Source organism: Myotis nattereri (genome assembly GCF_964212035.1).
Source record: "Myotis nattereri genome assembly, chromosome: 6".
Classification (NCBI taxonomy): Eukaryota; Metazoa; Chordata; class Mammalia; order Chiroptera; family Vespertilionidae; genus Myotis; species Myotis nattereri.
This window is the reverse complement of record NC_138081.1, coordinates 15214092-15226219: the sequence shown is the minus strand read 5'-3', so window position 1 is coordinate 15226219 and position 12128 is coordinate 15214092. Positions and strand designations below refer to the sequence as shown.

The 12128-nt window shown below is 50.4% G+C and overlaps 1 protein-coding gene across 1 annotated transcript; it reads right to left on the bottom strand.

The window, feature by feature from the left end:
* Positions 1-5236: 5236 nt before the first annotated feature.
* Positions 5237-11312, bottom strand: PTCRA (pre T cell antigen receptor alpha; the record flags this gene model as incomplete). Its single annotated transcript, XM_081094638.1, has 6 exons — positions 5237-5290; positions 5822-5979; positions 6603-6647; positions 7794-8114; positions 8917-8949; positions 11255-11312. The coding sequence occupies 6 exons, from the start codon at positions 11310-11312 to the stop codon at positions 5237-5239; spliced, it is 669 nt and encodes a 222-aa protein (XP_080950764.1).
* Positions 11313-12128: the final 816 nt, after the last annotated feature.

The following is a 12128-nucleotide window of genomic DNA, read 5'->3' as shown; positions in this document are numbered from 1 at the left end:
TACCTTGGGGAAGACCAAGATAGTGTTACTGAAGACTGGAGAAGAACCAAGCAACGCTTAGAGAGATGGAGTTACACTTTATTATTATTATATTATTATTACTAGAGGCCCAATGCACGAAATTCATGCAAGAGTGGGCCTTCCCTCCCCTGGCTGCTGGCACTGGCTTCCCTCTGGCACCTGGGGCCCGGGCTTCCCTCGCAGGCCGTCCAGTCTAATTAGCATATTATGCGCGGGCTGAGAGAAAACTGTATTTCAAATTCTGGGCCCCAATATGGAGGAAGTTTCCCTATTTATATCTTTTTTACCTTCTTTGTCTCCCAAATATGGGGTCTTCCGGTCCCCTTTGCAAGTTCTTAAAGAGCCCTATGTGCTGGGGCTTTGAGACCTCAACCAGAGGCCTGGCCTGGCGCCAGCACTGATAACTTTGTCTGGGGAAGGTTTATGGCCTCTCTGGAATGGGAGTAGTCTTATTTTCCTTATTATTTAAGCCAGCAGGCATTTACAGGAGCCACAATAGCAGGGTTAAAAACTCAAACAGCAGTTTTTATATAAGATGGATGCTTCATTCCCCACTGGTTTTATGTACATGAGTCAAATCATTGACTCTTGGCAGTTAACATTGTTAACCTACTCAGCTTTGAGGTTTCCTTTACCAGGTCCTATAAAGAGAATTAATAATATGGTGCATGTGAAAGTTTTATCTTTAGAGAATCCTTTTGTCTGTGCTGCCTTAAGCCACATTGGGATCCCGTCGACCTTGACTGCCGTGGGGGTGGTCCTTTCCAGGTTGGAGTCAGTCCTTGGGTAGTAAATTTCTTTACCCAAACAGAGTCACCAGGTTGGAAATTTAAAATGTGTCTATATTCAAATAGTCACAGCTGTCCTGCAGTAGGATTCCCCGTACTTGACTTGTCCTTAAACTATATATGGCCTCTGGGAGGGGTGACATGCCCTCTCAGAATGGATTAAGGGAGTAGCGCTTCCACATGAGCTTTATCCCTTTGCAGGGTCTCACATGTCACAGGACCTCACAGGGTCTGTAATTCCCATGACAGAGGGCTGGTACTCACTACTTCCCCCTGTTCTATACAGGCCTCCCCCAGGCTTCTAAAGTTGAGGTTTGCGCCACCCCTGACATGGGCATGGTCACACAGGCCTGCAAGGCAGTATACAGGCTGCCAGTTGTCTTTCAATAGAGACCAAAACCTGATGGGTATTTTTCTTTGCCTATTTGGGCACCTGCCCTTTTGGCAACTGCATTCAAATCTGCAAGAGAATTAAAGGTTAATATAACATGTTTATATAATGAAGTACAATATTGGCACTGTGGCCACTTCAGGCAGCCAAATTTTCTGCTACCAAACATGACACCTGGTAGGGCTATACAAACATCGCAGGGAGGTGACGAAAGTCCATTTTTGACCTTCTCATACGAGCAAAACTGTCCTTGTCTCTCTGGAGTCATGTCCATGAAGATGCAGGCATTAATAAGTCTATTATACAGTTTTCTGCAGGCCACTGTCAGGGCTGTACGTGGCAGCCAGTTCTTCTTTCCAGCCACAAACACAGTCTGTCCAATTTCCCTAAAATGTATTCTGGCACGAGAAAAAGTTGTTTTGCTGTACACAGGCAGCTTAACCCCTATACATCTGGGCTTGGACCTCTGTCTAGCAAACTGCAGTCTATAAGTTTAATATGCAGCCTCTGGTCCTCCTAACCCAACGGCTTCTCCGCCCGTCCCTTAGTCAGACTCCTCCTCTCTAGGAGAGTCTGAAAGTCCTGAAGGCTCTCTGGTACATGGAAAGTGCCTTCCCTTTACCCTCTCCTGTTAACCCTGTTCATCAGTTACAGGGCCTTGCCATCCCTGTCTCTCACCACCGCTTGGTTCCCAGTGGTGAGCCAAACACAGCCTACCTGTCCCCTTTCAGCACATTTACAAATGGGAAACTTTATCAGCTTCATCGCTGGCCACTTTCACAGATTCCAGGGCCCGTAGCTTGTCCCCTTTCCTATTGTGAGTCAGAGGAAGACAATTCCTACAGAGGGAGAAATAGAAACAGTGGGAGTTTCGGAGAAAACTACAGACTATGCTGTAGCAGTCCTCCCTCCCGGAGGCTGGGGTCCGACTTGTGGAGAAAAATGACTCTTAGTCGGCCTGGAAAAGAAGGCAGAGGATGACAATGGTGTGCAGGGAAATTTCTTGTGGACTGAAAGCCTGGAGGGCCTCCTGAAAGAAAAGATCTTTAATCCAGTTACACATGCTGTCAGGATCAGGAGTGAGGGAGGAAGGGAAAGACCAGGTTATGTCCTCTATGAGGATCCTAATAAATAACTGGAAACAGCAAGACAAACAAGACATACAAGATATATAACCAGGGCAGACGGGGTTCATGAATAGATGATTATGATAACATTAGTTGGATTTCTTTTTAACATTTCTCTTTTCCTTTTTATCGTATACATAACCTTTACAAATTTCATACTTTCAAATTAGCCTTTAAACCTTCTTTCTATGTCCTTTAAAAATGCATAACCATGCCTTGGACCTTCTGTGATAAAACTAAGAACAGGTAAATTAAAACTTGTCTAGTAAAAACTGCTATATTTTTCCTTATGTAAATTCAAGTATATTATATCGGTATAATTTAGTATTGGAAGGGTTAAAAAGAATAAAACGGGGCAGAGAAAGATTTACTGCGCCTGCAGAAAACTTGCAACCTTGAGTCTAGTGCAGTTCAGATAAGACACCTGGTAGGCTGTGGACCAGACCCCTACGCCAGCAGAGCGGTCTGCAACCAGTAAAATCAACAAAAACCTATTTCTCACTGCTTCATAATTAACTGCTGGTACCCCTCCCCCCTCTTTCTATATTAACCATTTACTCTGTCCTGAAACAAGGCAAATGGTCTGAGATCCTGTATATTTAGGCTTTTTACATTCAAGGATACATTTTTTTCTTCCTGTAACAGTTGCTTTCCCTCACAGATTTTTCCCCTTTACTCTAAGCCCCTAGTGCAGTGGTTCTCAACCTTCCTAATGCCACCACCCTTTAATACAGTTCCTCATGTTGTGGTGACCCCCAACCATAAAATTATTTTCATTGCTACTTCATAACTGTAATTTTGCTACTGTTATGAATCGTAATGTAAATATCTGATATGCAGGATGTATTTTCATTGTTATAAATTGAACATAATTAAAGCATAGTGATTAATCACAAAAACAATATGTAATATATAAGTGTTTTCCGATGGTCTTAGGCGACCCCTGTGAAAGGGTCATTCGACCCCCAAAGGGGTCAGGACCCACAGGTTGAGAACCGCTGCCCTAGAGGATCTTAAATCCTCCTCCTTTACTACTCTTGATCTCTCCAACCATCTCCCTGCCTCCCAGCCCAGGGCTCCTCTAGCTCAACAGGCTGAGAGCCTACCACCCTACCCAGCGAATCCCACTGCCCCCACCCCACCCCACACCCGCTCCGGAGCAGTTAATTATGAAAAGTCTGGCAGTCTTTCTCTCTTGCCCTAAACAGGCCATGAGAAAATGTACTAATCTTAACCTAACAAGCCTTAGCAGGGGAGAAAAGGGTAGTGGTCTAGCCTTTGTTTAAACTTCTCTGGGCTACCCCCTTCACAAATTTATACCTTTAACCCCAGAATTCCAAAATTTCAACCTAAAACAGCAAAATCACAGATCAGGGAGGGAAGAGCAAACCAAAGCCCCTAGTACATAAACATAGACAGAAATTTAAGCGGGCTGATTCCCTCCTCGATGGAGAGCAAAAGACTCTGAGAAAAATAGCTCTCAGCAGCTAGAGACTTCTGCAGTTCGTCACAGCGTTCAGCCTTACTATACACAATTACGCTTCCCCTAAAGTGGGGTTTGCCCTATCTTTAAACAAATTAAACAGCAGGAAGAGATAACAAATACTCTCATGTGTACAGCCAGATGGCACAAAGTAGCTTTCACTTCACACAGACTCTTACACATTTATACACCAGACAATCTGAGTTTTTGACTTCTACCAGATATTTACTCAGAGTTTAAACAGTCCACTTGATTCCTGATTAATTGCCTGAGGAAGCCATATGGCTTCTGGGGAGGTGATCAAGCTCCCCCTTCTACTCACTTGGAGTGGGCCTGACTGACTGGGGCCCCTACCTTACCGATTCTGTCGACAGGTTCAGAAGTGTCCTTCCACTCTTTCCTGATGCCAGCCGGGTCCTGGGCTGAGGTCCGGGAGCGCCCAGAGTCCCCCAGTTCAATTCTGCTAAATCAGCAGAGCGGTGCCTCCCGGAGGCCTATCCGGCGCCCCCGGGCCCCAAACCCGTACGCTCACTGGAGGCCAAAGGGCCGAGCGCGGTTGATTTCCCAGTGTTTCAGGGAACCATTAATGTTACAGAAGACCGGAGAAGAACCAAGCACCGCTTAGAGAGATGGAGTTACACTTTATTATTATTATTATTATTACACCGGGCCTCGAGAAAACTGTATTTCACATTCTGGGCCCCAACATGGAGCAAGTTTCCCTATTTATATCTTTTTTACCTTCTTTGTCTCCCAAATATGGGGTTTTCCGGTCCCTTTTGCAAGTTCTAAAGAGCCCTTTGTGCTGGGGCTTTGAGACCTCAACCAGAGGCCTGGCCTGGCGCCAGCGCTGATAACTTCGTCTGGGGAAGGTTTATGGCCTCTCTGGAATGGGAGTAGTCTTATTTTCCTTATTATTTAAACCAGCAGGCATTTACAGGAGCCACAATAGCAGGGTTAACATTTCAAACAGCAGTTTTTATATAAGATGGATGCTCCAATAGCACCATTGACCCCATAGACTGCCCAAGGGACATCCATGTGACAGCACCCAGAGTTCTTGGGCTGATTCACTGAGAGGAACCTCTGGGAGGGGCAGTGCTGAAGGAACAGGGCACACGCTGGTTACACCCCATCGTGGAGCCTCATATTCTATCAGCACAAGAACCCTCTTTAGGAAACAAAACAAAACAAAAACCGCTTTAGTGCCTGGCGGAGTTGATGTTCAACGAATGTTTGTGAAATGAATAATGACCTTACTTGATTAATAAGTGTAAGCTTGGAATGATCACCAATGTTCTTGGCATTGAACACACTCCCCTTACTCTGGGATCCTGGCCCTGCTCCCCTCAGTCGTGTCTGTACAAGATTTCACATCAGGCCCTGCACCCACATTTCTGGGCTCCTGGGCTGCACGCCTGACCTCTCACAGAGCGTGGGCCAGGGTGAGGAGCCAGAAGGGGCCTTGCCTCATGCTTGGCTGCGGAGTAAGGAGACAGGTGGGACAGGGTCCTCCCCAACCCCCAGCCCCAGGCTGCAATTCCCAGGGTCTTGCCCTCAGGAAGCCCTCCTCCTCTGGAAAGCCCTCCCAGATTTCTTCCTCCCCTAAACCTGCCAAATTGCCTCCTCCCAGAGAAGACATGAATGAAAACACTTCCCATTGGCTTGTGCCATTTAAGTTCTCCTTTAATGGTCCTAGGTGTTCTGCATCTCAAATGTCCAGATCGGGCAGACGCAGCCTTTCCCTCCGATCGGCCTCAGTGGAAGGAGGGAGCGCCCCCACCCCCAGGAAGCTCGGGTCCAGGAGGAGGCAGGTCGCGGTGTCCTCCGAGGCGGGAGGTCTGCATACTGAAGGCGGGTCCTGAGCGCTGGGCGCTGGGTGGGCAGAGAGCCTCCCCTCCTCCCGGACTGGGCTCCCGCCAGGGTCGGGACCCGGAGGGCGGGGCAAAGGTCTGAGCCCCCGGCCTCTCGCGGCGGCCGTGGCAGTCGGTGGCGGCAGAGGCTCTCTCACCCGCCGAGGCTGCGCTGCGGGCCGGCGGCCGGCGCGGGGAGCTCGGCGTCCGGCGGGCGGGGCGCGCAGGCGGCTGCAGGTCAGGAGCACGTCGAACAGCAGCAGCTTGAAGAGCAGCAGCCGCAGCGCCTCCAGCCGCAGCGCGCGGCCGGGCGCCCCTGCGGGGGGGAAGGAGCAGGCTGGGCCCGGGGCTCCTGGCGCACCCCACCCGCTGCGAATGTCCACCCGAGAGGAGGGGCCTTGTCCTCTGCCCTGGCCATTCCTCCTCCCTGTCGCCCCCCAAATTCAGGGGGAGTCCTTCCTGGGGTCTACCCTCAACCCTTCCTGGTCATAACAAATACCTGCCTAACCTTCATTTTATTATATTTCCCCCCAAACCACGGGGATGCAGGCCAGGCAGGAGCCAGCATCGCTGCAGAGAGGAGCCAGCTCAGAAGTCTCATTCGGCCAGGAAGAGACCGGACTGGTGACCATGGCCAGCAGGTGGTGGAAGTGACCGCTCCCCAGACTCCCAGGGGTCTCCTGAGGCTCAGGCTGACCGTTCGCCCGGGCTGCCCCGGGGAAGTTCACGGCCCTTCTGTTAGCGCTCACCTGTGCTTCTCAACTGGTGTCCAGGCACTGGGCTGGGGTCAGAGATCTTACCCACCGGTGGGCAGAGGCCCAGGCTGGCCAGTGCACCAACCCAGCCAGACTGCCTCCTCAGGGAACACCTACCAACCCCCAGTAGGACCCATCAGGCCAGATCCCGACAGCATCTAAGGGCCTGGCCCCCAGTACTCACCCCCAAGAGGTTCCCAGAGGCAGGTCCTCGCTGAGGAAGTCACTCCTGCCAGCCAAGGAGAAGGGAGTGAGACTTGGGAGGGGCCGTTCCCTGCACCCCAGTACCGTGCCCTCCGCCCCAGGACTGTGCCCCGGCCCTGACACAGGGCCTGCTCATGGCATGTTGGATAAATGGACAAAGGAACCGGCAGTGGGAACCTGAGCCCATTCGCTGCACGTCCTCCGAGGGGCCTGGATCTCCCCGGCTCCCTGTCGCCCCCTGTTCTGTGTCGCTGGGAGGCCGAGCTGCCTCAGCACTTCCGGACAAGGAATCGGTTTTCTCAGCAGCCTTTGGAAGGCAGAGAATTTGTTCAACAAATATTATGTTAAAGCCAACATAATCCAAAAAGAGGAAGTCATCTGGTTAGTAATAAAGTAATAACAGCCCGGCCGGCGTGGCTCAGTGGTCGAGCGTCGACCGATGAACCAGGAGGTCACAGTTCGATTCTCGGTCAGGGCACATGCCCGAGTTGTGGGTTCCATCCCCAGTGTGGGGCGTGCGCGAGGCAGCCAATCAATGATTCTCTTTCATCATTGATGTTTCTATATCTCTCTCCCTTTCCCTTCCTCTCTGAAATCAATAAAAATATATTTTTTAAAGAATAAAGTAATAGTAATAGATGACTTTGGACATATTACTTAACTTCTCTGTGCCTGAAAAAATGAGGAAAATTATATGACTTCATAAATGTAAAGTGTTTACAACAAATAGTACCTGGCAAGAGTAAGCACTGAATAAGTGGTAGCAATTTATTATTTACTTATTGTTTGGTTCTAATAGGTAGGGAGTTATATATAGGGTGATATATAGATATTAATCCTGGGTATATAGAGAGATATTAGCCCTAGGTGGTAGGGTTAATATATATACCTTAATATATATCTCAATCCTAGGAGGGAAGAGGCATTATTACCTCGTGGAAGTTGTGCATAGAGCCTAGATTTGAGTGAGATATCACAGTTGCAAATCCCAGGACTCAGGGCCCTCAGGTGGCCCTGCTCTGAGCCCAGGCATCGCTTCACCTAGTTGGTCGTCACTTGGACACCCTTCATGCCCCCATGGTCTGGGCCTGCCTCCCTTCCCACCAAATCCTGGTTCCAGGGCGAGTGAAAGGGGCAGGGGGCTTTTAAAGGCCCCAGGCTCTGTCCCCACCTGACAGCTGCAGGGGCTGTGTGCTCTGGCTGCGATCCCCAGCCCCAGGCCCGGTGTGACAGACCAAGGTTTCCCAGGATGCCAGCTCCTCCGAGGGCAGGGAGAGCTGGGCCACGCTAGTCCAGGTGCCATCTGCAGCTGGGGAAGGACCGTAGGTGAAGGCGTCCAGTGCGCTGCCGTTGCCAGCTGAGAACCAGATGGGGCTCTCAAGGCCAGGGGGCGCGGCATCGAGGACCAGGCAGACCACCAGCACCTGCTGCTTCCCATCCACCTGCATCGTGATGGGTGGGGCCAGCGAGGGGAAGGGGGTGCCGCCCACACCTGTAAGAGAGCATGGTCCTGTGGGGGCCTCGATCTGTTCGTGCCCTCCCAGGCCAGCATCTCACTGTAGGCGCCTAGGCTTCTATCTGTCAGTTCACCATCCATCTGTCCCTCCATCCTCTCAACCACCCCTCTCTCCTTGCGTTTTCCCATCTAAACACCCTTCCTTCCCTCCACCCTGTCATTCACCTCTCTATTCATTCACTCTTTTTCCATCATCCATGTTTTCTACAGCTATTCTCTCTACTTTCCATCTATATGTCCATCTGTCCATCTGTCCATCCATCCATCCATCCATCCATCCATCCATCTTTCCATCATTCATCTATCATATCTGAACCTTTCTGTGCAAGGCATTAGGGATACAACATTAATTTACATACAACATTAAATTATATATAATAATTTATATATACACTAGAAGCCCGGTGCATGAAATTTGTGTATGGGGAGAGTCCCTCTGCCTGGCCTGCATCCTCTCCAATCCAGGACCCCTCTGGACCCCTGTGGGATCGGGCCTAAACTGGCAGTCAGACATCCCTCTTGCAATCTGGGACTGTTGGCTCCTAACTGCTCGCCTGCCTGCCTGCCTGATCATCCCTAACAGCCTCTGCCTGCCTGATCGCCCCTAACTGCCTCTGCCTGCCTGCCTGATCGCCCCTAACCACCTCTGCCTTGGCCCCCACCACCGTGGCATTGTCCAGAAGACGTCTGGTCTAATTAGCATATTACCCTTTTATTAGTATAGATTGTCCCCACTTTCAAAGAACTCAGTCTCATGGGAAACAAACACGCATAATACCTGGTTGTGCCAGCCTCAGGAGAGTGGTCGCCTCTGGGGAGGAAGGGAAGGAAACATGATCTGGAATGAGATTAAAGGGGCTTCAAATGTATCTGTAACTTTTTGATTCTTAAAACAATCTAGTTCAGCCCGACCAGCGTGGCTCAGTGGTTGAGCATCGACCGATGAACCAGGAGGTCACAGTTCAATTCCCGGTCAGGGCACATGCCGGGGTTGCGGGCTTGATCCCCAGTAGGGGGCATGCAGGGGGCATCTGATCGATGTTTCTCTCTCATCACTGATGTTTTTATCTCTTTCTCCCTCTCCTTTCCTCTCTGAAATAAATAAAAAAAAATACATATTTTTAAAAATCTAGTTCAAATATGGCAGGATCATAACCATTTGTTAATCTGAGTGGAACATGGAAGGGTGTGGGTTGTGTTATTCACCCCAGGACATGCTTAGAGAGAGGAAGGGAGAGAAACATTGATGTGAGAAAAACAGCCTCGACCGGGGATTGAACCTGCAATCCAGGTAGATCTGTCCTTTATTTTCCAGAACAGTCCCAATTTTCCACAAACTTAGTCTTTTCAGTAAGGATGATTCATTTAATACAGAACCGAACGTTATTTTTGAACAGTTGCATAGTTGCTCATAAAAACTAAATCTCAAAGGTTAAAACCTCCAAACAAATTAAAACTGTTAAGTTAAGCCCTAGCTGGTTTGGCTCAGTGGATAGAGCGTCGACCTGTGGACTGAAGGGTCCTGGGTTCGATTTCAGTCAATGGCATGTACCTTGGTTGCAGGCTCGAACCCTGGGCCTGGCCAGGGCACATGGAGGAGGCAACCAATCGATGTGTCTCTCTCACATTGATGTTTCTCTCTGTCTCTTCCCCTCCTTTCCACTCTCTCTAAAAATCAATGGAAAAATATCCTCTGGTGAGGATTAACAAAACAACAACAACAACAACACACACACACACACACACACACACACACATGCACACACACACACACACACACACAAAAACCCCACAACAACTCTAAGTGTAGCCAGGCCAAAGAAATGCCCAGGGTGCGGGGACCCGTGCCAGGGTATTTTGTGGGGACGGAGGGGTGTGGAGTGCTCACATGAGATTTCTTGAGGGTCAGATAACTGACCTAGTAGCATGTGGATGGTTAGTAGCCCACTCAGGATTTGAGCTCAGATCTCGGTGACTCCAAGTCCCACATTTCACCCCACTTGGAAGGATGACTAAGATTTTGCTACGTGACAACGTGGACCAAACCTGGGACGTGGCCTCAAATAGAGTTGGTCTGTCTCATGAACTTAATATACTGAGTCTCAATGGTCCCATCAATATAATGGGGTTAGTAACACCGGCCCCACAAAGTTGTTGCATAGAATAAAGTTCATGCATGTAAAACACATGGCAGATGAGTATTAGTATTCTTACCAATACTATCATTAATAAGGTATCACAAACAAAGGAGGTAGAGAAGGCAGGGAGTGGGCTCCAGGAACCACAGCTCCTGAGCCTTCGCAGTTGTACCGGTAGACACTCCCCAAGGAAGTTAAGCATCTGCCTCCTCCACAAAGCCTCCCAGGATTGCGCCTCCTCACCCTGGCTGCGTCCTTCCCAGAGCTCCGTCTCCTGCCCTGCTCCACATGGGTATGCTTGGCCTCCTTAGGAGGGGGAGCTGTGCCACACTGGCACACTGGGTCAGCTTTAGCTCAAGGAGATGTCTTGATTCAAAGGTCAAGGACTCCCTCCCCCCACCCCCAAAACATGCAAATATGCACAGGCTAATGAAGCTGGAATTCTTACAATTCTAGTCCTTTGGTTCCAGCCTTGATCGTTGGAGGCCTGGGGGTACATACATGCGGAAGTCACTGAGGCCTTGGGACTTCTCCAGAGAGCCCATTGATAAGGGGGAACACTGAACCCTGGTGGAAAGGGCACCCCGAGGGCAGGAGACCTGGACAGGAAGGGCAGGAGGGGACCCCACAATATTGCCCAGGTCCCATCACTCCATATCACATAACAGCCCTGGCTCCTCCACCCGACCCCCATGGACACCCAGCCAGCTTGCTTTGTTTCTCTACACCTCCAAGAGGTGACTACTCCCTACCAACACTGTGGACCCCAGGGGAGCAGGACTCGGGCCCCAGAGCCAGGTAGCTGGGAGGTAGAGTGCAGTGGGAAAGGGAAGAAGGGCTTCTGGTGAGACCCTCCCCAGAGGCCCCAGAGCCTCTGTTCTGCCTCCCTGCATCTCACCCACACCGGGACGCCCAGAGGGAGAGGGGGGTTTGGGGCAGACAAATGGGGCACAGAGAGAGAAGCAGGGAAGGACTCACCTGTGGGCAGGGCTGGACACCCGAGGGCCAAGAGAAGCAGCAGCCAAGCCCCGGCCATGGCCCATTCGGTAGGAGGCAGGTCACAGCTGCAGGCCTGAGGTGTGGGCCGGGGGAGCAGGCACCCACAAGGCTGCCTCCCAGGCCGCAGGCCCAGCTGCACCTCAGCTGCTCCACCGCGGAGCCGTTTCCCTCCAGAGGGGCCCCTCCCACTCCACCTGGGCCCCCAAACCCCATCCTCTCTCATGGGCCAGGGAACTCAGGCTGCCACTCCCACAGCAGGAGCTGGGTGCCCACACTCCCTCCCCGTCACTGGCCCTGCCATCTGGAGGACGCAGAGCACGAGGCTGTATGTCAGGGGCTTCATTCACAGCACTTCATCCCATCCCCCTCACCACTGTGGGTTCCATGTCACAGGTGAGGCCACTGAGGCCCAGGGCGATTGAGGGACCTGCCCAAGGCCACCCAGCTGGCAGGTGGCAGAGCCAGGGCTGGAACTGCTCCTGATGGCTGGCCCCAAAGCCCCATAAACTTGTTTCCATGTTACACTGCCCCTTTGAAATAGAATTTATTTTTTTAGAGCAATTTCCAGTTCACAACAACATTGAGCAGAAGGTTCAAAGATATCCCATGTATTCCTTGCACTGTCAAGTAAAACCCCTTAAAAAAATAAGCTTGTTATAAATGCCATTTGCAGCGACTCCACTAAACTTTAGCTAGGTATCATTTTGATCCTAAAACTTCCCATCTAGGTATATTTCCTAGTGAAATAATAAGAGATTGGTCATTGTAAGATTTATGCACAAAAATACTCTTTGAAATATTACACTTACAACACAAAAGCAGGCCCTGGCTGGTGGTGTTCAATGGTCAGAGC